Source organism: Vulpes lagopus, chromosome 5, assembly GCF_018345385.1.
Source record: "Vulpes lagopus strain Blue_001 chromosome 5, ASM1834538v1, whole genome shotgun sequence".
Taxonomy (NCBI): Eukaryota; Metazoa; Chordata; class Mammalia; order Carnivora; family Canidae; genus Vulpes; species Vulpes lagopus.
The window spans coordinates 78956074-78981223 of NC_054828.1; the positions used below are offsets into that span (position 1 = coordinate 78956074).

The 25150-nt window shown below is 37.1% G+C and overlaps 1 protein-coding gene across 2 annotated transcripts in view; it reads right to left on the bottom strand.

Annotated features, from left to right (window-relative positions):
* Nucleotides 1–3771: 3771 nt before the first annotated feature.
* Nucleotides 3772–25150, bottom strand: part of MAN1A2 (mannosidase alpha class 1A member 2) — a 182496-nt gene continuing 161117 nt past the window's right edge. For both annotated transcript variants that reach the window (XM_041754200.1, XM_041754201.1), the window contains one exon: nt 3772–9653. In XM_041754200.1, the coding sequence (XP_041610134.1) occupies nt 9521–9653 (133 nt within the window). In that variant the 3' untranslated portion in view covers nt 3772–9520. The remainder of the gene's footprint in view (nt 9654–25150) is intronic.

A 25150-nucleotide genomic window follows, 5' to 3' on the forward strand; every position in this document is an offset into this window, starting at 1 on the left:
GTACTAGGATAATTATTCACATGCAACAATGACTTGAGACCCTTATACACACGAAATTCACTCAAAATGGATCATAGACCTAAATGTCAGAACTAAAATTTTAAGACTTTTAGAAGAAAGCCTAAGTCTAAAGTTTCTATAACCTTGGATTAGACAAAAAAGGACAATCCATAAAAGAAAATATTGATAAACTGCTCATTATCAAAATCAAAATATTTTGTATTTCAAAATACACCATTAAAAATGAAAAGACAAACTGCAATGTAAAAATAAATACAGAATACATAAAGAGCCCCTTACAACTCAGTAAGACAATCCTAGTTTTTAAATGGGCAAAATATTTGGACATTTTACAAAAGATTTATAAATGGCTAATATTCAATCATTAGTCACTAGAGAAATGCAAATTAAAACTACACTGAGATACATCTTCACACCCACTAAAATGGCTATGAAAAGAGAGAGAGAGAGAGAGAGGGACGCCTGGGTGGCTCAGTGGTTGAGCATCTGCTTTTGGCTCAGGGCGTGATCCTGGGGGCCGAGGATCGAGTCCCACATCAGGCTCCCTGCTTCTCCCTCTGCCTGTGTCTCTGCCTCTCTCTGTGTATCTCACAAATAAAATTTAAAAAAATTAACAAAAAATAACAGGCAGAGAAAAGAGACAGAATAGCAAATGTCGATGTGGAGAAGCCAGTACTCTTCTTACCCCTGTGCATAGCTGGTGGGAATGTAAAAACAGTCAGTTTGGAAGACAGTAGTACAGTAGTTCCTTAAAGAGTTATACATAACTTTAGCATGTTACCCAGCAGTTCCACTCCTAAGTACGTACCCAAGAGGAATGAAAACATATGTTCACACAGAAGCCTCTATGCAAATGTCCATAACAGCATTATTCACAATAGCCAAAAAGTGGAGACAATCCAAATGTGCATCAGTTGATGAGTGGATAAACAAACTATGACACATCCATACAGTGAAATATTTCCAGCAATAAAAAGGAACACTTCTGGTACTTCTTACAGCATAAAGCTTGAAAACATTACCCTAGGTTAAAGAAGCCAGATGCAAAAGACCATATGTAAATGATGCCGTTTATATGAAATGTCCAGAAGAGGCCAATCTATAAAGACAAAAAGTGATTAGTGGTTGTCAGAAGCTAGGAAAAGAATGAAGATTGACTGCAAATGGGCATGCACGGTCTTTGTGGACTATGAGAGTGTTGCATGCCCCTCAAGCTCACTCAACAGCCACTGGTTTCCACTTACAATGGGAAAGCCTGATGTAGATTCCACCTCAACAAAGCTGTTATTTTTTTAAACAAGCAAATATCAAAAAATTCTTATATCCTTACCTCACAAAGATAACTGCCACTTACTAGTGTACATTTTTTTGCTGTGTATTTTAGCAAAAAAAAAAAAGATTTCTATACTTTTTAAACTGCTTGGTTAAAATAAACTGCTTGGCTCACATATATTACGAACATATTGGCTTGTTATTAAATTTTTTATAACAAAACTGCACAAGTCTTATTTCATAGACTCATGAATGATAAAACTGGAATACCATCTTAAAGATTATCTAATGCCTTCATTTTTGATTTAGGTTTCCTTATGTTTAAGATAAGGAGGTAGAACTAGATGGTTTTTTTGGATCTCTTCTGCCCTAACTGCTCTTCCTTTTATTATTATTATTATTATTATTATTATTATTATTATTATTATTAAAGTAGGCTCCATGCCCAGCATGGAGTGCAATGAGAGGCTTGAACTCATGACCCTGAGATCAAGACTTGAGCTGAGATCACAAGGATCAGGTGCTTAACCAACTGAGCCACCTAGGCACCCCATGCCCTTCACTACTTTATTAAAAAATTTTTTTTCTGTTCTTTTAGAAGTGATTACTCTAAATGATTACCTGGGGCAGCCCGGGTGGCTCAGCAGTTTAGCGCCTGCCTTCCACCTGGGGCGTGATCCTGGAGACCAGGGATGGAGTCCCACGTCGGGGACTCCCAGGATGGAGCCTGCTTCTCCATCTGCCTGTGTCTCTGACTCTCTATCTCTCTCAAGAATAAATAATAATAAAAAGAAATGATTACTCTGATATGCTAATAAAAATAATTCGAAAGCATAACTGAACTTGTGAGCTCATTTCAGGCCAGGTATACGGGTTTTTCTCAAATTAAAATTCTCCTGAAAATCCTGTATTATACTCATTTTACCACCAAGAAAATTGTGATTTTTCTTGGTGTCTTTTTTAGGGGGGAGGAATGAGAATTATTGTTTAATGGTTACAGAGATTGTTGGAAGCGATGAGCAAGTTTTGGAAACAGTGATGATGTTTACACATTGTTAATGTGACTATGAATGCCAAGGCACTGTATACTTAACACTAGTTAAAAATAGAAAATTTTATATTTCATCACAAAATTAAATTGTGTTAGGTCAGCCAATGAGGTAGTCTCATCTTACACGTTATGCCAATTATATCTCAGCCTTTTTAAAAAAGCATATGAATTCCACGCTTTTTAAAAAGCAACTTTATTGAGATATAATTGGCATAACAGGGTGCAAACTTAAACTGTGTATGATTTGATATGATGCATATTGTGCAATGATTACAATAAGCTTAGTTAACACACCCATCACCTAACACTGTGAGATGGTGAGAACATGGAAGCCTACTTTATCAGCAAGTTTCAAATACGTAACAGTATTGTTAACTATAGTCACCACCTGTACATTACACCTCAGAACTTATTTCTTAAAGACTTTTGCGCCCTTTGGCCAATATTTCCATCCCCCTCACTCCCCAGCAATCACCAATCTATGATGTTTCTATGATGAGCCCATGCTCTTAGCATGAACGTTATTTGTCAATTTCAGCTATCTGGCAGGCAGAGGCCCAGATTTTATCAAATTGTAGTCACTCAAGAGATCCTTATTCTTTCATCTGGTCGTGTTTTAATTGTTCTTGAAAAGGTAAGTCCGCAATGAATTTTTATACGCCCACAATGTAAATTTACTAGTCTAAAATTTTGATCAAGTTGAAATCCACTGTGCCGGAAAGAATGAGACCTCAAGGTTGTAAATCAGCTGTTGCTTCAGGTTTGACCACTACCTTATTGATGTCACATGGGCTCAGGGTTTTAAATATCCTGTGACTTTACAGTATCAGATTAAACCACAATCTATAGCCTAGCTGATCCTACTCCTCAAGCCTCTGAAGCCTGTCTTTGCTCAAGAACCAGGTCAGATTTTAATGTGATGGAATGAGATCCAGTGAGTAAGGCATTTAAGCTTGATGACCTCACAGGGTAGACTAGGTCCTGGAGGTGCTAGGCACAGTATTGCTATACTGTGAGATTGTCACATAGGCCCATCGTTTGTTCTCAAAATCAGATGGGATAAAAACATTATCCTTTACAGGGGCACTTGGGTGGCTCAGTCAGTTGAGCGTCCAACTCTTGATTTCGGCTCAGGTCACAATCTCAGGGTCGTGGGATGGAGGGCTTAGTTGGGCTCTGCACCCAGTAAGGAGTCTGCTTGAGATTCTCTCTCTCCAAAATAAATTAATCTTCAAAAAAATTTATCTTTTCACAATCTCTTCCTCTTTCTCTAACATCAATGTAAGGATTAGCTGAACCAAAAGAAATACTCTATTCAGGTAGAAGACTGAAGACTACCACTTACTGTAAGAGCGAAAGTTGTCATGTAAGTAGGAAGATTGAACTCTATTGCCATCAGTGGGTATAGATGAAGGATAAACACAGACTTTCACTTAAGGAACATCTTTATTTGATCTTCAATATACAATATTACCTTTAATTTAGAAAAGTTACATATGGAGGACATGACTGGAAATCAGCTCAAGAGCGGCCAGTGGGTACCGATCTAGAAGATTATTCTTACTCCACTTACTAGGTTAGGGAGAGATTTTTATCAGTGAATTTGAGACCAGTGAGATTGAAGAATGGCATTTCAATTTCCAAATCTAGTCATTAAAACTGGGGATACCTTATTTAATTAATCCAACAAAAACTAAATTGTTTTCTAAGAAATAATTCTTCCCAAGAGTGAGCTGAGCTTATCTCCATAGAGTATTCTGGTAAGCAATTTGCCATATAATTCTGTAGCATTCAATAGCAGCAAGACATCTGCAGTTAAAATCTTGTGCATATTAGCACGTATAGATGTGGGTTTATGTGTTTGTGTGCTCATACTTACAACCACACTGAACTGAAGTGCTCTATATATGCTGGAACTATAAAGGCAGCTCGTTTACAAGCTCCCCCTCCTCTAGAATTTCCAAAAGTAGCAAAATGCCTATTCAATAAAATTCTTAATGAAAAATCTCTCTCTCACGATGACTGGTACACTGCAAATATACTAGGTAATATGGTGTCATGTAACTTTGAGTAATTTCATGAGTGCTGTTGGGCTCAAGCAAAGTTTGAGAGGAGCTTTTCAACGGTGGAAATGTAAGGCTGATGTTGAAGATGCTTTAATTTAGATATGATGTCTATTGACATTCTGAGATAACGCTATGGACTTGTAAAGGATGTGATATGCAGTAAGAGAAAAGGGAACTTCCTTTTGGATAGATCTTTTCTCTGCACTCAGCTTCAGGCTGTTCTATAGGTAACAGGGGCAGTACCATCCTGTGGTCTAAAAAAGGAAGAGTGGCTGCCAACTGGCAAATGAGGCACATAACCCATTTTCTGTTGCTTCTAATTTTTCAAGAGATTGGTTTCTGCAGCACAAAGGTCAGAGATTCTATCATATTCCCATCGCTGGGATCTGAGAGTACTCAAGTGGATGAGTTTTTGCAGCTCCAGCAATCCGGAGTCCTGGTCCAAAGGTCAACAAGGAGGCGGAGCTTGGAGAGAATATAGTATTTTGACACCACAGAGACCCTCCTTTTTACATGGAAGTCTGGAATCGTGGCACTAAATGACAAGGCAAGGAAACTGGCTGATAGCACACCCCCAAAACAACAACAAAAATGCCTCTTTCACAGTAGTTATATCATATTGAAACCTGAACAGACTCCCGAAGAGTAGACCTATTTTCAAGACCACAAAATATATAGCTTTAGGTTACACAAATCCATACAATCATACATACATACCATCTTTTTGCTTTAAAAATGAATTATGTAACTCAAACACAGAGGAAAGATGCAGATCAAAGATTACATAAGGGTCTTAGAGAAATTTAACTTGGGATCAAGAGTTAGCAACCATGACCCATGGGCCAAATCCAGCTCTCCATGCTTTTGTAAATAAAGTTTTATTGGAACACAGCGACATCCCTTCGTTTACATATTGTCTACACCAACTTTCATGTTCCAATTGCAGAAATGAGTACCAGATACATGAGACTGATGGTGCACAAAGCCTAAAGTATTATCTGGCCCTTTACAGAAAAGCTTGCTGACCTATTATAGATCAAAGAATGTTTCCATCATGATCTGAATGAGCTGAAGAGAAAATCGTCTTCACCTGTGTTCTTGAACCAGAATAAGTACATTAAAATATTGCCAGATCATATTTGGTTACCCAATTATTCTGCTTAGAATTTGCGTAGCTAAAACTGGTTAGCAACTGTGTTTGTTAACACAGACAATATCAAAAATCTGTGTATGTGTATTTATGTATATACTTATGTAAAGGATAAGAATATGAGCTAGCCAATTGGAAGATATGGAGACTAAAGAGAAACAAGAACTCAAAATACGATTACTAAAGACTGTTATTTGGAACTCAGAAATATTTTAGTATATATATATTTATATTTAACAGCATGGGACCATGACTGGGACCCTTAGCAGAGGAAAAATAATTTACAACTGCAGATTTTACCCATGACTTACATGACAAAATTTTTTGAATATAAAATAACCAGCATTTCTATAAAACATTACTTTTTCATTATATAATTCAAGTGATATAGCAAAATAAGAATGTTTTTATTTATTTCTAAAGTATTTTAGTCAAAGTTACATCAGAAATCAAGTATTTCTCTGACATTTTCCAAGAGACTAGTTATTAACTACAATTATAGCTGTTAGTACTATATAGTAACACATCGCTTAAAATATATTATAAACCATTTCTCTTCCTCTTTAATTTAAATGAAATATAAAATTAATGATTTTGTAACATAATTCATACTGGAAAACATTTACGATGGTATGAATTACTCTTACACAGAAAATGGCACCAGAGTCACAAAATGTTCTAATGCTCGAGAGTGCCTAGCACAGTGCTCGGCACCTATCAGGGACTCTATGTTCACTCATTCGCTCACTCACACATGCATTCGTTCACAGAAATCCAGGCTGAAGGAGAAACTGTATAATGAGAATGGCAAGCAGAATCTTTTATCAACAAATCTGGAGCTCGGACAAAGACTTTGGCAAAGGAGAGTGGAGATGAGAAGCCGATGGTCACAGTTCCAAACCACTTGGTTAAGATCTACCAAGGGCAGCCCAGGGGTGCCTTAGCTGATGTCACAGAGAACGAGGGTCAACGTTTCACAAAAGGAACGTGTTCCTCCAACATCCAGTTCACTCTTACATATACACACCTCTGCTCAAAGACGGGTAGAAGTTGGTGTCAGGCACACAACAACACATACATGCAACTCCCCAGAAAGCAAGAACTCTCTGACTGGGGTCTGTTTTATCTGCAGAGATGGGTTTTTGGTTAGGGCCACATTCACTTGGCTTTAACAACTTTATACTGGTTTCAACAAAAAAGTGTGATTCTAAAATTCTAGAAGAGAAATGGAGAAGGTAGAGGGGTGTTCAACATCTCTGCTTTTCTTTTATGTACCAACTGATCAATCTACTCAGCACATTTGTGCCAAAGGCACAAAATTAGGTGTCAGCTCTCTGAAGAGGCACCTGGAAAGAAGCATCTTTAGGCTCTCTGCAAAGGTCTTATACACATAATGAGTATTTTAACCTGAGTAATAGGTCTATGAAATGCCAAGGACGGCAAGGGACAAAAGAAAGTAAATACTCTTGGAAAACTAAGCAGAAAGTGGGATAAGTATTGATCTAGTGGAAATAATTTTAAAAATCTGTAAAAAACAAAACAAAACGAAACATGACACTGGCAAGTCATCTGTAGCTGACTTTAATTGCCTTTGGTATTCAGAGAAGGAAACAATGGAAGCATTGTGATAAGCTCTAGTCTTGTCATCACAGGGGGAGGTACTGGGTGGTGGTGAAGACCCTTCCCTTGTACCTCTCCGATTCTTCGATTCTTGATTCTTCGCTTGAACGAGCACTGGCCATGTTCAAGCACCTCTCTAGCCTCCTTTTAAGCCCCACTCAGCCCAGAGATAGAAACTGAGCACTTGCCGGGTCGGGGCTCTGTCTTCTCCTTCCTTGAGAAGCTCCTGGGAGACCAAGAAGGCCCCTTTACTGTGCAACCTTCTAAACAAAGTATGGGTGGATCACTGTCTCTACCCAGTGGCTCTTTGCTACCTCAAGTCGTTCACACTATTTAGTGACTTGTAAGTGGACTTGCACTATTTTTAGGGGGAAGGCTAACATTTTTTTTTGAGAACCAAATACTTTCCCTTTCTCAAGTTAGTCGTCTACTCTTCTCATTTAAGAATTTTAATTTTTCTAGTAAAAGATACTATAATTTCAAAATGTGTGCTAAAACTTAACTCTCTTAAACACTTGAATAATGCACTAGAGCTCCACATCCTTATCTTCTATGTATACTGAAAAATCTGGGGTAATTATCATTTCTGGATCATTTGCTAAATTGTGAGGATTGTCTGACTCTTGGTGGTATAAGGTGATCACCCTCAGAAAATACTTAATTATATTAATTTATTAAATCTTTCTCCAATTTAAATCTACTACATGCTAATAAAAGGTTAAAAAGAAAAGCTATCAAAATAAGAGAATATGCCTTCAGAATTCCAAGGTGGGCTTCTTTCACATTGTTTCATGAAATTTACAAATTAGAGTAAATAATTAGACTAATTATACTGCTCCCAAATTTTATTGTCAATGGAAGCTGTTTGTATTAAATGTAAAGAAGAAAGTGTCTTGCACTGTGACATAAATTCAAGGGACAGAAAATTTACAAGCATATTTATAATACAGTTCTTGATAAAATTTAAGTTCTTCTCCCCAAATATAAAGAAATAGTAATTTCTTTAAAAATAAATATCACTGCAAAATCTATTGATGGTAAGAGAAACTTCCTTAGATATATCCCAAATTTAGTTAACATGACTAATTATACTACATTTTTTTCACTAAAAATTATTTTGAAGCTGTTCTGATTCTTTGGATTTCTATAAATATCCTTGCAGAAAATAAAAGCTGAATCTTATTTTTTACATAAAATATTTGTGAAAAACTCACTCATCTGAAGAGATAATAAATAAAGGATCCCCTATCCCCATTCCAGATAGAATGTTTAAGCAAGTTTCACTGTAGTTTGTTTTTGATGTAGTAGGCTGTAAAATAAATTTGGCTCATCAAGGTAAGTAAATTCAGAGTTGCAAAACAGTATAGTGAATTTTGCCAAGCTACATTAAGTTGTAAGTTTGAGGGATTTTACTAAATTTATAAGAAGGTTAAAGTGGATAAAATTCACTTGGTAGATTTGCTGGTTTGGGAAAAAAAAAAAATCCCCTACCAACAAGACCAAGGCTTTCTCTTAGAACAGGTTTCAAGGAGACAAACTATAGTGTTTCCCCCACTTTTTGTCATGCTACCAACACTAGACTGATCAACATGCACAAAATCCCAAACCCAGGCTCATAAGTAGTGGTTATGATAAATAGCAGTTTCAATGATTCCATATGGAGACAAAGACTTGAAGAGTATTCTTTGTGAGATCATGCCCCCAGAGAAAATGAAATTTAACCAAGAAATTTCAATGGAATACACTGGGATTTGAAATGGTTGCCAGTCTGGCCGTCCAATGGGGAACTTGAAAACTGAGATGGGGACAGGTACTTCTGTTTCTTTTTCCAGTCTTCTTGCTCTTGATGCCGTTCTACTGTTCTTTTGTTTTAGTTCCTTCCATTATTAAAAATGGAGAAAGGGGGATAAATAATAAGTAAATATTTGATTTGAAAGCTTTGGAAGGAACAAATATATAATCGGTTCCAAAGGCCATCTCTCACTCCCGCAAGTTGCTCCACATTCTCGGCTTATCTTTAGGCAGTCTGGTTTCCAGATTCCAGGACGCTAAAAACAATATAGCAGTAACAGGCAAAATTTCCCATGTGACCATCTCTTTAAGAATCCAAGCATACCAGGTCTTTGTCTTATACATACCAGGTTTTGGTCAGGTATAAAATGGAATCATTTCAAAGTTGAGATATCTACAAGTTGAAAAGTCTTGTGGGGCACAGTCATGTTTCACCCTGCCATGCTGACTTATGAGGTCCAGGTTTCCAAAAGCCCCCTCTCCAGACTAATTTCTGTAGTGGTCCATGTAAACAAAACACAGGTGAGAATGGTCTTTCTGGAGCCGCTTTCATCGAACAGCAGGATTTCCTGAAAGTGTGGTGTTGGCTAAATGTAACACGGGCAGAGGATGAGCCTCTGTGTTGAATACCCAGTGGTCTAAAGGTAAAAGATCATCACTGGAGAACAGCAGATACAAATATCTGAAATTAAAAGGGAGAGAAATGAGCTTCAATTAGAGTGCAACAAGAAGATCAAGTGATCTAGTTACACTGGCAGAGGAAACCAATAACCTACTCTCAGCTTCGATGAAAAACACATCACGGAATGAAACTCACTCACTCACATGACCTAAAACATAATAACGTGTTCCAGAATAGTGCAGTGCAGAAGAAAACCCAGTTAAGATGCGCAACCAGGCTTCAGAAGACAGTTAAAAAACAAAGTCCACATATCTGTCTGAAGCACAGAAAACAACAATGCTGGGAAACGGCATAAAACCACTTCATGATTTTTCAAACATTTTTTAAAAAGTCACATATAACATCAACCCTCTGTTTTGGCAGCTTAAAGGGCTCATAGTACAACTAGAGCTTAGTTAACATTTATTAATAGACATTTGAAGGAAATAACTAGTACATTACCTGGACATAGCAAGGACTTTTATATGCTAATACTTTAGTAAGAGTTTTTGCAGTTCTTTCAGCAGATAATGCAAACTGTTAAATAAAGCTTTCAGAAACACTATGGACTTGCAGGAGGTCTAAGACTTTCATAAGTGCTCTCAGTAGGTAACAGCCTCGTTTATATGAAGACAAGGATTCCCGACCTTTCCATGGGCAGTGCAAGCCACAGTGGCCACTCAGCAATCAACAATGATAGAGTTGACACACAAAACAATCAATTTTACCTAAACTGTTGGGGATATTCCAATCTCAATTCTATTAAAGTGGTCTTCAGAGTGGGCATAAAAAACCAACACCTGAGAGTCAGGAAATCTGGGTTCTAACTCTTCATTTCAGCAATAACGAGCTGGACCTAGCATTTGGCTAGATGAAGAATTCCTTTACAGTGATTTTGCTGAAATTTCTTTATCTTAAAAATAGGCATATTGATATCTTTTCCATTAATACCATTACAGTTCTAGAAAACCAAGTAAAAACACGCAGCACTGAAGTAAATGGGGACTGCCTATCAACATTGTAACTGGGTAAAGCTGGAATGGAGAGTAAGTCTCGGGGCTTCGAGCCTCACTCCCTGACCCTGGACTGAGACCTGATTTATTCACCAAGTCATGGGCAGAGAAGTTGGAACTGAAAAAAAACATACTTGGCTGGTCACAGCAAGAGACTCTGCTGAGTGTGCTTACTGCAGGGAGACTAGAAGCATAAGCTCTGGGAGCTCTCGGCACAAGTGTGCCCAGAGAATTGGGATTTTACTAAAATCCACAAGAATCCACAAGTGGATTCTGTGGAATCCCAGGTCTCCTGGTCATCTCTTGAGACGGGAGTGTGTGAAGGAACAGTGACAGAAAATTCAAGAGTTTCCTGCAAAATGATTCCTTTCCCTGGGGGATGCTATGGAAGTGCCCACCTCTCCCACTCATGTCTACTTGGAGCCTCAGAATGTGACCTTATTTGGAAATAGGGTCTGTGGGGATGTAATCAGTCAAGAATCTTGAGATGAAATCATCCTGCATTTAGGACTCACCTAAATCCAATGACTTGTAACTTTATAGGAGTAAGAAAAGGGAGTTGTGGACCCAGAGGCACAAAAGGAGGAAGGTCATGTGCAGCCAGAGGCAAGGATTAAAGCTATGCTGCTGCAAGGTCATGGACCATCTTTAGAGGGAATGGATTTCAGACTTGAGGCCTCCAGAATTATGGGAGGATAAATTTCTGTCATGCTATCGAGTTTGTGATAATTTGTTAAGGCAGCCCTCAGAACTAATGCAACTCCTACCCCCAACCTCTGGGATACCTCTATAGACTGTTAGCACTGCTGCTTGGTCCCAAGGGCCTGGAGCAAGACTAGAGAGCAGGGGTTAGATGTACACACACACACACACACACACACACACACGTACTCACACACCACTCACAAATTTATAATAAAATCAATGCTTGAAATTAATATAGCTAAACGATTCTTTTTTATGTTGGATAACACATTCAGAAAAGAATGTTGAGGACATGGTATACTATTACATACACATTTAAGATTTGTAACCTGGATTTTAAAAACAGAACAACTGGAGAAGTGTGATTTTTGCTGTAAAAGCAATCTAAATCAACTACCACACTAACTTTTCCTTAAATATGAATTTTTTTAAAAACTATGGTTTTAATAGATGACAAGCAGCACTGATAAAAGCCTACAGGCATATAGAAAGGTGCTATTAAGTACTTCAGTTTGAACAGATGTTAGCTTATTTTTAGAGCTATTTCTAAATGTTGTTCATATGTTGTCTCTTTAAGCTTTCTCTTATCTAAAGACAAGGTATTCCGGAGGTGGTGGTACCAGAAGTCATCTCAACACAAGGGTTGGTTGAGTTACCAGTTAGTTACCTGGTTCAGATACTACTGAACAGGCAAGTTTTACAGAAAGAAAAGTCAACCAAATCTGAGGAGAAAAATGTAAGTGTTGATAGAGAAACGGTAAGGCTAAAAGAACTGGCTGTCAAGTTAATATGTACTTACTTAGTCCTTTATGTTGACTTATCAAACAAGACTTGGTAACTGACAACTACCAATGGAAATATCCAGTGTATCATGGAAAGAAGCTACAACTCTAAAAAGGCTTACATGTGAATGTAACTTAAAAACAAAACCTCCTTAGATTGTTTGAAAAATAATTGACTTAAAACTTCCATTTCATTTATACTTGGGTTTAAATAACGTCTTTAACAGACTGGTTAGAATATAATTTTAATCTCTCCAAAAAGACTTATCCCTCTCTCTCTTCCCTACATCTTTTCTCAAGTCTTAAAGTTTCTTCTTTTTTAAGGAGCAGAGGTGGGAAAGAAAGAAATATTAAAGCTAATGTATAATATAAATTCAAATGCAAAATATACATTTTTTTAAACAGATAAACTGAACAAAGCAGACATTTCTGAGCTCTTTGATGGTTCAGGCTTTGTCCTGAGATATAAGGAAGCTGGGAGGGATCCTCTACCCTTAGGAGTTGAATAAGTTAGGATGATTTTGCCTACAGGATACAGGCTACCTAAACTACATAACAGTGGGAGTTAGCTTCTGTAACAAAAAGCCCAGAGGTAGATGGTAACAAAGGCTAGTTCATTCAGCAATAAAACACTATCAGAGCTCTAAGTTTTGTAAAGGTTAATAAAATATTAATTTTTTCCAGGTGCCAAAACACCTTATCCTTCTTTCCCTCTTCTTAGATCACTGTCTTGAGAAAACTAATTGTCTCTCTGAGATGTACATAAATCTTTTTAAAAGTTGAACAAACCTCTTGCCAACTTTACAATTTAGTTTCTCCTCAAGGTCTGCCTTTGCAACGTAAACATAAAGGAAGATGCACCCCAGTGTCCCTATCACTGTGGATGCTAGCGTAGGTGCCTTTCTCCCCAAAGCTGTTAACTAACCCTTATCAGAGACAGAAGTGTTGGTTTTCCTTTGGATAAAGACAATTAATTAACACAGATGGTCACCCCAGTTACCATGTGAATTTAGAATGAACTATGTAAAGCAAATGGTGCTGTGGAGGAAACACTCTTACAGAAGGACCAATTACAATTTATCTTAGAACACGTGTGGCAATGGATTGTGTCTGCTTGGTTATATGGGAAGGTGAAATTTCTTCCTGTCTTTGCAATCCGCCTGTGATGCAAACTGCAGCCTGCTTTCATGCTTATCCAACGATAAAAATGTTTTCAAAAATGTTTTTTTTTCTCTGCTACATGGAGGATTTTCTGGGTTGCCAAAAGATCCGGTTTCCAATTTTTTTTCCCCAGGTCGTTAGGATCTTCATGATTTTCTTCTTAGAATTAGAAGATGTTCAATGCCTTATCTTACCTCTCCACATAAGTCCACAGTCAGAAAGTAAAGGGAGGTCACTCTGCAAGTGTGGGTCTATTTTGATCGTCTCATTCACTAGTGTCTGTAATTGTAATCTGTACTAATCATGTTGAATATTTTTTTTCATGAGCTTACTTGCCATCCTTGGATCTTTTATGAAGTATCTGTTTAATTCTTTTGCCAGGTTTTAAATTGGGTTGCATGTTGTGCATGTCTAATCCTCTATGGTGTATCTTTCAATTCAGACATTGAAGTTTCCATTTCTAGAAGTTGGATTTGGGTTTTATATCTTCCATGTCTCTATTTAATTTTTTGAATATAATAATAACTGCTTTAATGTCATCTGCTAATTCTAACAGCTATATGAGTTCTGAGTTAGTTTCAGTTGATTATTTTCATTATTGGTCATGCCTTCAGGCCTGTCTGCATACATGTTATCTTTGGCTGGATGCCAGGTATGTATCATAAGTCTTATCTTTTGGGTTGCTAGATAATTTTGTATTCCTATAAATTTTGAGTTTTGTTCAGTTATATAGTTAAGTTACTTGAAAACATTTTCATCCTTTCAGGTCTTGTTTTTGTGATTTACTATGCGGATCCAAGGCAGTAGATTATTCCCCACTACTGAGGAAGGACTACCCTGAATACTCTACTCAGTACTCTATGAATTATGAGATTTTCCAGTCAAGCTACTGGGAACAGACACTGTTCTTGGCCCTGTGTGGTCACCATAAACTGTTCCTTTTAATCCCTCATTGATGATACTTTCCCCCAACTCAGGTACAGATAGTTCTTTCTCCTCTGCTGGATACTCCCGGGGGGATTGTCTTGGGTTCTTTCTCTGTGCAGCTCACTGCTTCTCTCCTATAAATACCAGCTATTTTAGTTTCCTTGGGCTCACAACTCCGATCTCCTCAGGAAGGCTGCTGCACCTGGCCCCAGTTCCTCCTCCCTGTGCTGTGGCCCATGAGCTCTATAAAGGCAGCAAGCTGGGGCAAACTCAGGGTTGTTGGTCTGTTTCCCATCCCTCAGAGGCCACATTCCTTCACTGCCTCCTCTGTACTGTTCTGAAAACCATTGTTTCCTATGTATTATCTGTTTGCTTTGGGTGGAAGGGTAAATCCTGGCCTTGTTACTTCATCTTGGAGGAAGAGTCCCGCTCTTCCATTTGAGATACTCTGTCAAACAACCTGCTGAACACCATGTACATTCATGGAGAAACTTAATCCTCTATTATTAAACCAATCCAAAAAGAACATTAGTGTTGGTCCAGCAAGAACTTGTTCTGAGGGAGCCTTTTTGGCTCTTCTTTATCACTAATTCTTCTCTAAAGTCTTCATATCAAAGTCATATGACTTTCTAGAATTTTGTGAAAATGGACATTAAATCCATCTACTTATATTTTTCTCAATCCAACTTTTCCCTTCTTTAACATTAGCTATCTATTTGTAGCATTACCCTGATATATAATTTCTTAGGATCCTTGCAATCATTTAAAATAACAAATTACTCTTCTTCCTTTGGGGCTCTAGTTTTCTCTCAGCCATATTTTTTTTCCTTTCATTACAGCCCCAGGTATAAGTTATAGGGGCTGGAGGGGAGGGTTGGGGGTCAAAGTGTAGATGCTTCGCATTTACCTTATGATTCCCTTTCTGGCGTGCCATTGCTTCTCTATTTTTTTTTTATTGTGGTAAAAAAGACACATAAAATTTACCATCTTATGAGATCTTGACATTTGTGACAACATGGATGAACCTACAGGTAATTATGCTAAGTGAAGTCAGAGAAACACAAATACCGTATGATTTCACTAATACATGGAATATAAAAAGCAAAATAAATGAATAAACAAACAGCAGAATCAGACCCATAAATACAGAGAACCAACTGAGGGTTGTCAGAGGGGAAGAGGTGGAGGGATGGGCAAAATGTGTGAAGGGGAGAAGGAGAGAGAGGCTTCCAGTTATAAAATGAATAAGTCATAGAGATAAAAGGTACAGAACAGAAAATATGGCCAATGGTAATAGCACTGTATGGTGACAGATGGTAGCTATACTTGTGGTAAGCATAGCATATATGGAGTTGTTGAATCATTATGTTGTACACCGGAAACTAATAAAACATTGTGTATCAACTACACTTAAAAAAAAAAAGAAATAAATTTACCATCTTAACTATTTTTAAGTACAATACTATTAGGTATATTCACACCTGTGAAACAGATTCCTGAACTCTTTCATCTTGTAAAACTGAAATTCTACACCCTTTAAAGCAACAATTCCCCTTTCTCCTTCCCTCAGCGCCTGGGCACCACCTTCTACTTTCTGTTCTTATCAACTTGGTTACAGGTACTTCATATAAGTGGAATCCTAACAGTATGTCCTTTTTCTGACTGGTTCATTTCACTGAACATAATGTTTTCAATGTTCACCCATACTGTTTCCCTGATTTTGATTCTAGAAGCCTATCTCCCTTTACTTCTAATGAATATTCTTTAGCCAGTCTAGTTTTCTTATAGTCCTCATACGCTTTAATTTCCAAATAGCAGAATTCTGAAAAGAGGGCAGTTACTTAATGAATACTTATGGATTTGACTTAGTTTGCAAATCAGCTGTCAGGGCTAAGTGAGCAGAGAACAGCACAGAACAGGAGACTTAATGCCACTTTTCTCATCCAGTTGGAAAAGTATTCCTTCTCTCATGGCAGGAGGTTAACTTTAGGATCCAGTTACAGACAAGATCAAAGATGAAAGATAAATGGAAGGGAATAGTGGCTTTCTTTTTCCAGTCTTCCCACCTGAACTGTCTTTTCGTTGGCTAAGAATCCTCACCCCAGTAATATCATTGATTCCTCCCTCTCTCCCAAATACATTACTTGGACACTTTTGCTTATAAACTTAAAAGTACTACTACTCTTGATGTTTTACTGACAAAACCATTATCAGAACTGTCTTTGAACCTACTTCAAAACTTTGTTCACTAGGGGATTAGCTTTAATAGTCTAGTAGCTGGCTAACTTTGCTTTCATTTGCTTTTACTGAGAATAACTTTATAGGCACAGGCAGATAACAGGGGCTATAAAAAGGAGAACCAGAACTACTGGAGGACAGGGTAGCAACATCAGTAACAGTATCTGTCCTGGGCAACAATTCACTGGCTTTCTCCTCCTCCCTGCCCTAGTATTTTACTATAAAACCTTCAAACTTCAGAAATGTTGAAAGAATTTTACAGTGAAACCCATACCTGCTTACCTCCTAGATGCTATAATTAACATTTTCGTATACTTCTTGATCACAAGTCTAATACTCTCCTCATGTATCACTAGTTTTCTTTATCATACTAAAATACCCCCTCTAGAAAGAACGGCTAATTAGCAAACCTAGCTAAATATCAAGAAAAACTTGATCAGTAAAATTCTTTGCAAAGGGAGAACTGAAATTTTCACTAGAATTTTTTTTAAAAGTCAGAGCAAAATTTGAGTAACAAACTTTAGGCAACAATAACTGAGTTTTGAGAGGAAGACTGTTGCCACAAATTTTGCCTGCTATGGTTCCATCTATGCCAGCTCTATTTTAAGCAGCAGCAAGATTAGCAACATTTAGAATTTTATTTGATAACAGCAGATACCATTACTTTTAAGGGAAACATTAAAAACTTCCTAGAAAGAAAAAATTAAGAACAAGATGCTTAAACATGTAGTCAAATAAATGGTAAATGAGCACAATTCCTTTTTTCCCCAATTCCCTTCTAAAGCCTATGACTCATGGCATCAAAAAGAGAACAGATACAGAAAACGTGGTATATCCATACAACAGGATCCTTCTTACCAAGAAAAAAAAGTGAACTACTGACACATGTAACAACACTGATTAATCTAAAAAACATTATCTAGAAAATGGCAGACAGGAGCACCGGGGTGGCTCAGTGGTTGAGTGTCTGCCTTCAACTCAGGTCGTGATCCTGGGGTCCTGGGATCAAGTTTCGCATCGGGCTCCCCGCAGGAAGGCGGCTTCTCCCTCTGCCTATGTCTCTGCCTCTCTCTCTGTTACTCATGACTAAATAAATAAAATCTTTTAAAAAAAGGCAGACAAAAATAAGTGCATACTGCAGGATTCCAATTATATGAAATTCTAGACAGACAACCTGTAATGACTTAAAGCAGCTATGTATTTGGGGGTAGGGTGGAAATCACAAGACTAGGATTAAAGTGTTCCATAGTAATGGGTGGTAGTTACCCAGGCTTACATAGTTGCTCAAAGACAATAAACTGCACCTTTAAAATACTTCATTAAAGTGGATTTTTAAAGTTAAAATAAAAAAAGACTAAACAAAAAAGATGTTAAAGGAAAATAATCCTATTAGGTGCTACTGCTAAATAAATACAGTTTGGACTATAGCTCCCTCTACTGCAGGAAAAAAAAAAAGGTAAGGATATTTCAAAGTTAACACAGGCTTGAAACTGACAAAATGCTTCTATTAAATAGTGCCAGTGAAATTCACTCTGTGTATGAGTCTGTCCCTACTGTGTAATACCTGGACTGCACTGTGACACTGTGGTAAGTCCTAAGAGGTGTTAAAAAATCATGTAGACCATGGTCCTCCAGTTACTACCTGAGGAGACTGGAATGCATAAAGATAGCTATTGATTTGCCCACCTGACCTCATGGTATACTGGCTATCCCTCAGCAGCACAGGTAATCCCTTGACCCCTAACTTCTTTAATACATGGCTATTGACTCACAGGTGTCAGCAGTTCCTCAAAGTGTGATCCTCCGGACCAGTAGCATCAGCATCACCTGGGAACTTGTTACAAATGCAGATTCTTAGATCCCACTCAAGACATACTAATCAGAAACTCTGATGATGAAGCACGGCCATCTTGTGTTTTAACAAGCTTTCCAGATGATTCTGATGTGAGCTCAAGCTTAAGAATCACTGTGCTACGTTTACCAACTTTACCTAGATTCTAAAACTAGTTAATTTGGACTGTTCCTGCTTCTCTCCCTCATGTGGGCATCTGAACCTGTGACTCTACTGAAAACATCCACTCTCCTGACCTCCCTACTTTTCATATCTTGCTGTGGGCCTTTTCTTCTTGCTTCATCAATTCTCTCACTCATTCACTGGTAATGATCTTCTAGCACAAAGTGAGTTCCGAGTTCAAGCCCAGAGCCTCAACTAAGACATAAAATAGGTCTGTCATTCTCTTTTCTCTCCTGCTCCCATTTTTGAAATATCTTATAAAATTGCTGTTTTTCAGCTGTCTCTCCTGGAATCAAGTAATTCAATCCTTTATTCAACAAATACTTAATTTTGAAGCAAGTATGTGTGTTCTCACCACAGATACTGAAGATACAATAGTAACTAAAATATACAAAAATCACTGCCCTCATGGAGTTTATACTCTAAGATGGGGAATATCTATAGAAATTATATAGCATGTTAGAAATTGGGTGCTATGGAGAAAAGTTAAAGTAAGGAGAAATGATAGGGAGAAACTGGAGCAATCTGAAATCTTATATAGGATGATCAAAGAATGCCTTAAAAAATACAATTAGAGGGGCACCTGGCTGGCTCAGTTGGAAGAACATGAGACTCTTGATCTCGGGTTCATGAATTCGAGCTCCACATTGGGTGGAGATTACTCAAATAAAAACTTAAGAAATGACAAAACAATACGATTAAAAACTACTTAAGACCTGAAACTGCAAAACTCCTGGAAGAAAACAGAGAAAGAGCTCCTTGACATGTGTCTTGGCAATGATTTTGTGGTTATGACACCAAAAGCACATACAACAAAGGCAAAAATAAACATGTGGAACCACATCAAATTAAAGGCTCTGCACAGCAAAACAAACAATAAAAAATGGAAGACAACCTACAGAATCAGAGAAAATATCTGCAAACCATATATATATATAAGGGGTTAACACAGGAAATATATAAATAACTCTTACAACTCAATAACGAAAATTAGTTCAATTAAAAAGTGGGGAGACCAACTAAATAGATATTTTCCCCCAAAAGACATACAAATGACCAAGAGGCACAGGCAGATGTTCAACATCACTAATTATCAGCGAAATGCAAATCAAAACCACAATAATATCAACTCACACCTGTTAAAATGGCTATCACAAAAAAAGAAGAGGCAGCAATGGCAGAAATGTGGACAATAAGGTAACACTGAGCACTGTTGGGAGGGAATGCAAACTGGTGCAGCCATATGGAAAACAGCATGGAGGTTCCTCAAAAAATTAAAAATAGAACTGGTGTATGATCCAGCAATCCTATGGGTATATATCCACAGAAAATGAAAACAGGATCTCGAAGGGATATGTGTATGCCCATGTTTACTGCACCATTAGCTAAGCTTCACAATAGCCAAGATATGGAAGCAACCTAACTGTCCTCCAACAGATGAATGGATAAAGAAGATATGGTGTCTACACACACACACACACACACACACACACACACAGGAATACTATTCAGCCATGAGAAAAAAGGAAATCCTTCCATTTGTAACATGGATGGATCTTGACAGCATTATACTGAGATAAGTCAGACAAGAAAGGACAAAGACTGTATGATATCCATATGTGGAATCTTCAAAGGCCATACTCATATAGAAACAGAGTAGAATGGGGATTACAAGGGTCTGAGGAGTGGGGTTGGGGGACTGCGGAGATGTAGTCAAAGGGTACAAACTTCCAGTTAGAAATAAGTTCTGGGGATCTAATATACAGCATTATGATTACAGTTAACAATGCTGTATTATATACTTGAAAGCTGCTAAGAGAGCTCTTAAATGCTCTTATAACAAAAAAGAAATGCTAAGTGTGACATGATGGAGGTGTTAGCTAACACTGCAGGTGGGAACCATATAGCAATATACAAATGTATTAAATAATCACACTGCACACCTTACACTTACACAATGTTGTACATCAATTAGATCTCAATAAAGCTGAAAAACAAACTACTACTTAAGAGCATCAGCGTACAGAGGCAAATAGCCAACTTTTTCCTTACATAACACATATTTATTGAGTGCCTCATACACTGTGTGCTGGGTGCTAGGGAGGTGAGAGGAGTTAAAAGGAAAAGTTCCCACAATTATGCGCTTGCATTCTACTTACTGGGAGAGACAGATAAAAGACAAACATTAAGTATCAGGTGGTAATAGTGCTGAAAAAAACAGAGCAGGGCAAGGGGAGAAGATAATGATAAGTACAGATGATATACACACATGGGGCCTATTTTTATGGGCAGGCACTCAAAAAATACAGCAATTGTAAGTTAAGGAGTGTAGGAACGCAATCTGTAAGTTCCTTGACGTCAAGACTGTTCTCTATTATATTCACTGATGTATTCCTATCACATAAAACAGCGAAGGCACATATGAGACACTTTACTATCTGTTGGATGAATTATTTCATATACTACACTTACACTGTATCATTTCTCTATTTGATCACCATTTACTTAGTAGATAAGGACAAAGAGGTTCAGACACACAGAATAAAGAGGTACAATTAAGGATCCCAGGAAACGATAGTTTGAAAAGGTGAGCAAATGCTAACACTTTCATCCCCACTAATGTCCTAAGAACCTCTCTCATTGCTTTTATCTGTGTTCTTAACCTACAGAAAAAAATTTAAGTGGCTTATTCTGTCTGAGTTTATTCTGAATCACTTAAAAATATAAAATAATTTAAGACTGACTTTTAAAAAGCCTGCTCATTCAAATCTTACTTCACCTATCAAGTACTATCTAAATATTTTGTTCTCAGAATATTCTCTTGATTCTAACATTTCTGACTAGCTAATTTTCTAAAACATTTTCTTCCCCTGAACTTCCAGAGCTTTATATATCTGTGAGAAGTTTTGTGAAGTCAAATGCACATGCCTCTTGACCCAACCATTTTTCTGCTAGGAATCTAGCCAATATTTGTATTTATACAGGGAGAAGAGATATATGTAAAAGGGTACTCACTGAACTGTTGATAACTGCAAAAAATGAGAACCAACTTCTATATCTAACAATAAGCTGCTGATTATAAACAAATGACATATTCCTCGTTGGATTTATGTGTCCATATGGAAACCTTTTCTAGATAAAGAGTAAGACGAAATAGCAAGTCTCAGAACAGTAGGGGGAAAAAAGGCTATTAAAAGGATGTACATTGTAAATATATATTTTATATGTTTGGTTATACCCAGAAAACTTCTAAAAGGATACAACAAGAACTGTTTAATAATAGTTACCTCTGCACTTGACGGGATGAGCACTGGGTGTTATACCATATGTTGACCAATCGAACTTCAAAAAATATGTATGTGTGTGTGTGTATATATATGCATGTATGTGTGTGTGTGTGTGTGTGTATAATAGTTATTTCTGGGACATAAGCCTGGATGTGAAATACAGAGAAACCTTTTCTGAGTCATGTTAATATTTAATTCATTTTGCCATTTCCACACATTATTTTTATAATTTAAAAAATAAACTATATTAAAAACAGCCACATTAAGCCTTGGTCTTTTATGTACAAAATTGCATATTATAGGATATAAAGTAACTTATAATTTCTTTCATTGTCTGGAAGGGCTTGTCTCCTGCAGTGATTGTATACTTTGTCGAACATAGCTGAGCTGGAAGGATATTTGTCAGAAATATTTCTGTATGGTTCTAAGTTGGGATTGGCTACAAAAACATATGCACCCAGGTGATTTGGTGGCGGAAGTAAAGTAGCACCCACGATGCTTTCAGGGGAATGTAGTGCTGCCATATGCTATTAACATTACGCACTTGCCAGTGACTGCCTGGCCAGACCTTCAGCACCTGCAGCTCCTGTGGAGTTCCTTAGCAATTTTTCCAATTCCTAAGCCAGGCATGGATGGCCCCATGGCAACAGGTGCCAGCTTCTTCTGCAAATTAGCTGCTTATCAAAGTTGGAGGCAGTGAGACACAGATATGGGATCACTTGTCCTTTTGAGTTCCAGCCTGTCCTTGTTCTCCTTTGCTTCATAATCTAGCTTTGTTCCCTGGCTGCTAGCCCTACTGTCCTACAGCGATTTTCCACCTGCTGTGTTGTATTTTGTGCCAGATAAAATTCTAAATGCTTCACTATATTAATCTCCATAATAACTCTTTCAGGTGATACTATTATTAATTCCCTTTTTACATATGAAAAAACTGAAGCAGAAAATTCAGTTAACTTGTCCAAAGTCACACAGCTTCTAAGGGAAAGAGATAAATATGTACTGGCTGAGAATTCATGGTTAGATGTTTGTATCATATGATTAATTGGGTACATATAGAGAAGGCACATTGATTAAATCCGTGAATGACACAAAGCTAGAATATCTAAAACATTAAATGAAAAACTCAAGAGTTAAAAAAATTTCAACAAATTAGAATACATTAAGTCTAACAAAGTGCAATAAGGGTAAAGATAAATGAAATAAATCTCAGAAAAATTCATCATAACAAGTATGAGAGAAAATAATTATCCTATTAGTTCATGCCCCTCCTTCCCAAAAGATCTACAGCAAAATTTCAAGCTATATTGACAGGGTTAGCAGAAAATAGAATACAGTTTTATTTTCACTGATGCAAATATAATGATCAAAGTAAGGACTGGTAACCTGCACTGGTTTAACCACATGTTAAACATAATGTTCAGTCTAGAAAACCAAGCCCTCATCCCCAGAGAAGGCAAGCAGACTGCTTTCATAGAAAGAAAGAGTACACAAACTTGCAGTGTTTAGCCTGGCAAATACAAGTATTTTTAGTGAACATATATGCAGAAGACTGTACATTTCCAAAGAGCAAAACATGGATCACTGAATGGAACTCACAGTGAAGCAGATTTTAACTGAAAACAAGGTTTTTCTAACAAAAAGCTTTTGAACAGTGGCATGGGTTGGCCTTTTGAGGCAGCAAGCTGCCCATCAACTGAAAAGATTAAGACAAGACTCTATGACAAAATACTCTGTATGTTGTAAAGAGACTTTTAGCATTGGGAATGTGTGTAGGAGGAAGAAATGGATTGTTGGCAGTTTTTGTTGGACTGAATGACCTCTAAATTTTCTTGCAGCTCAAAAATCTTCCTTTAGATTCTAGGCATAAAAACAGCAACTAAATCTAACACAGGAAAATATGGTTGCAGTTTATTTTAAAAAGACTTTTTCTGATTACAAAAATAAAAACAGAATGTTTTTGATGTTGAAATACACATGAAGATGTTTATTTACATGTTTTATTTTACACACACATATACATGCACACAATAGCCTACTTGATATTATGAAGAGTCCGTAACTACTAGTGACTCCATAATATCTATACTGTGGAAGTGTCATAATTTATTTAATCATTCAACTATTATTGAGCATGTAATAATTATTTTTTTGTAATAATTATTTTTATAATGGTAATAAACACCCTTGTAATAAAACTTTTTCCATAGCTTTGACTAAGAACCTTGACATATTCTTACATAGTTTTCCAGAATTTTGCTATTATATTCAAAGTTTGAATTTTAAGAGCTAGGAAAGGAGTAAAGCAAGATTCACACAAAGACACACAAAAATACAGTTTCTGCCCCAGAGATTTTGCCAGTGAAAGCAGACAAGTTGTGGTGGTAAACTTGGTCTTTATGGTGTTTCTCTTTCAATAACAAACTTAAGAGGACTATGATTCCAATTAACCTGTGATTTCTTATAGCGATTTAATGTCTAAAATACACGAACTCAGAAAAACAGAGAGAAATTTTCTTCAATATGTACACTTTTCTCAATTTATCAGACCTTCAAAAAAGGATGCAACATAAAAGCTAAATCAAACCTAGGTTAAGAGATGTAGATACAGAGGTACAGATATGTCTCTTGGACGCCCGGGTGGCTCAGCGCTTGAGCCTTTTCCTTTGGCTCAGGTCGTGATCCCCGGGTCCTGGGATCAATTCCGGCATCGGGCTCCCTACATGGAGCCTGCTTCTCCCTCTGCCTGTGTCTCTGCCTCTCTCTCTCTGTGTCTCTCATGAATAAATAAATAAAATCTTAAAAAAAAAAAAAAGATACGTATCTTGGAATTCTTGTAGTGTAAGGGGCTTTGGACCAGCTCCTATTACAATAAAAACCAATGAAAAGATGATTCTTGGAGAAAACATCCATTATCAAAGAACATATTTCTCTTTCTTGCAACTGGACAAATGTGGCACGGTGGTATTATTTACCTATTTTGTAAAACAATCCAGATCCCAAACAAAAGGCTTCAAGTTAAGCAACTTCCCTTCACTGAAATTCCCCTTAGCTTTTCCCTTTCTTACATAATTCCTCCCTTCACCTAAAAAAAGCAGATTGTGTTATATTTATTACTACTAATATTCCAAAATCTTTGTCGAAATCTCCTTTCAAAATATTCAGATAGGAACATTCTATAAATTTAATCTTGAGAAAAACCTCTTCAGAGCCTTCTGTCACACTCAATCTAGATTCATAACCTTCTTGATCTTCCTTTCACTTATTCCATACATTCCAGGTCTTCTGTTTGGTTTATACTGTTTTGTTAGCATATATCCTCCAAGACATTAACTTAGAAAGTAGACTTTTGAGACCTTGTATGACTAAAAATTTGTAATGCTATGTTGGAATC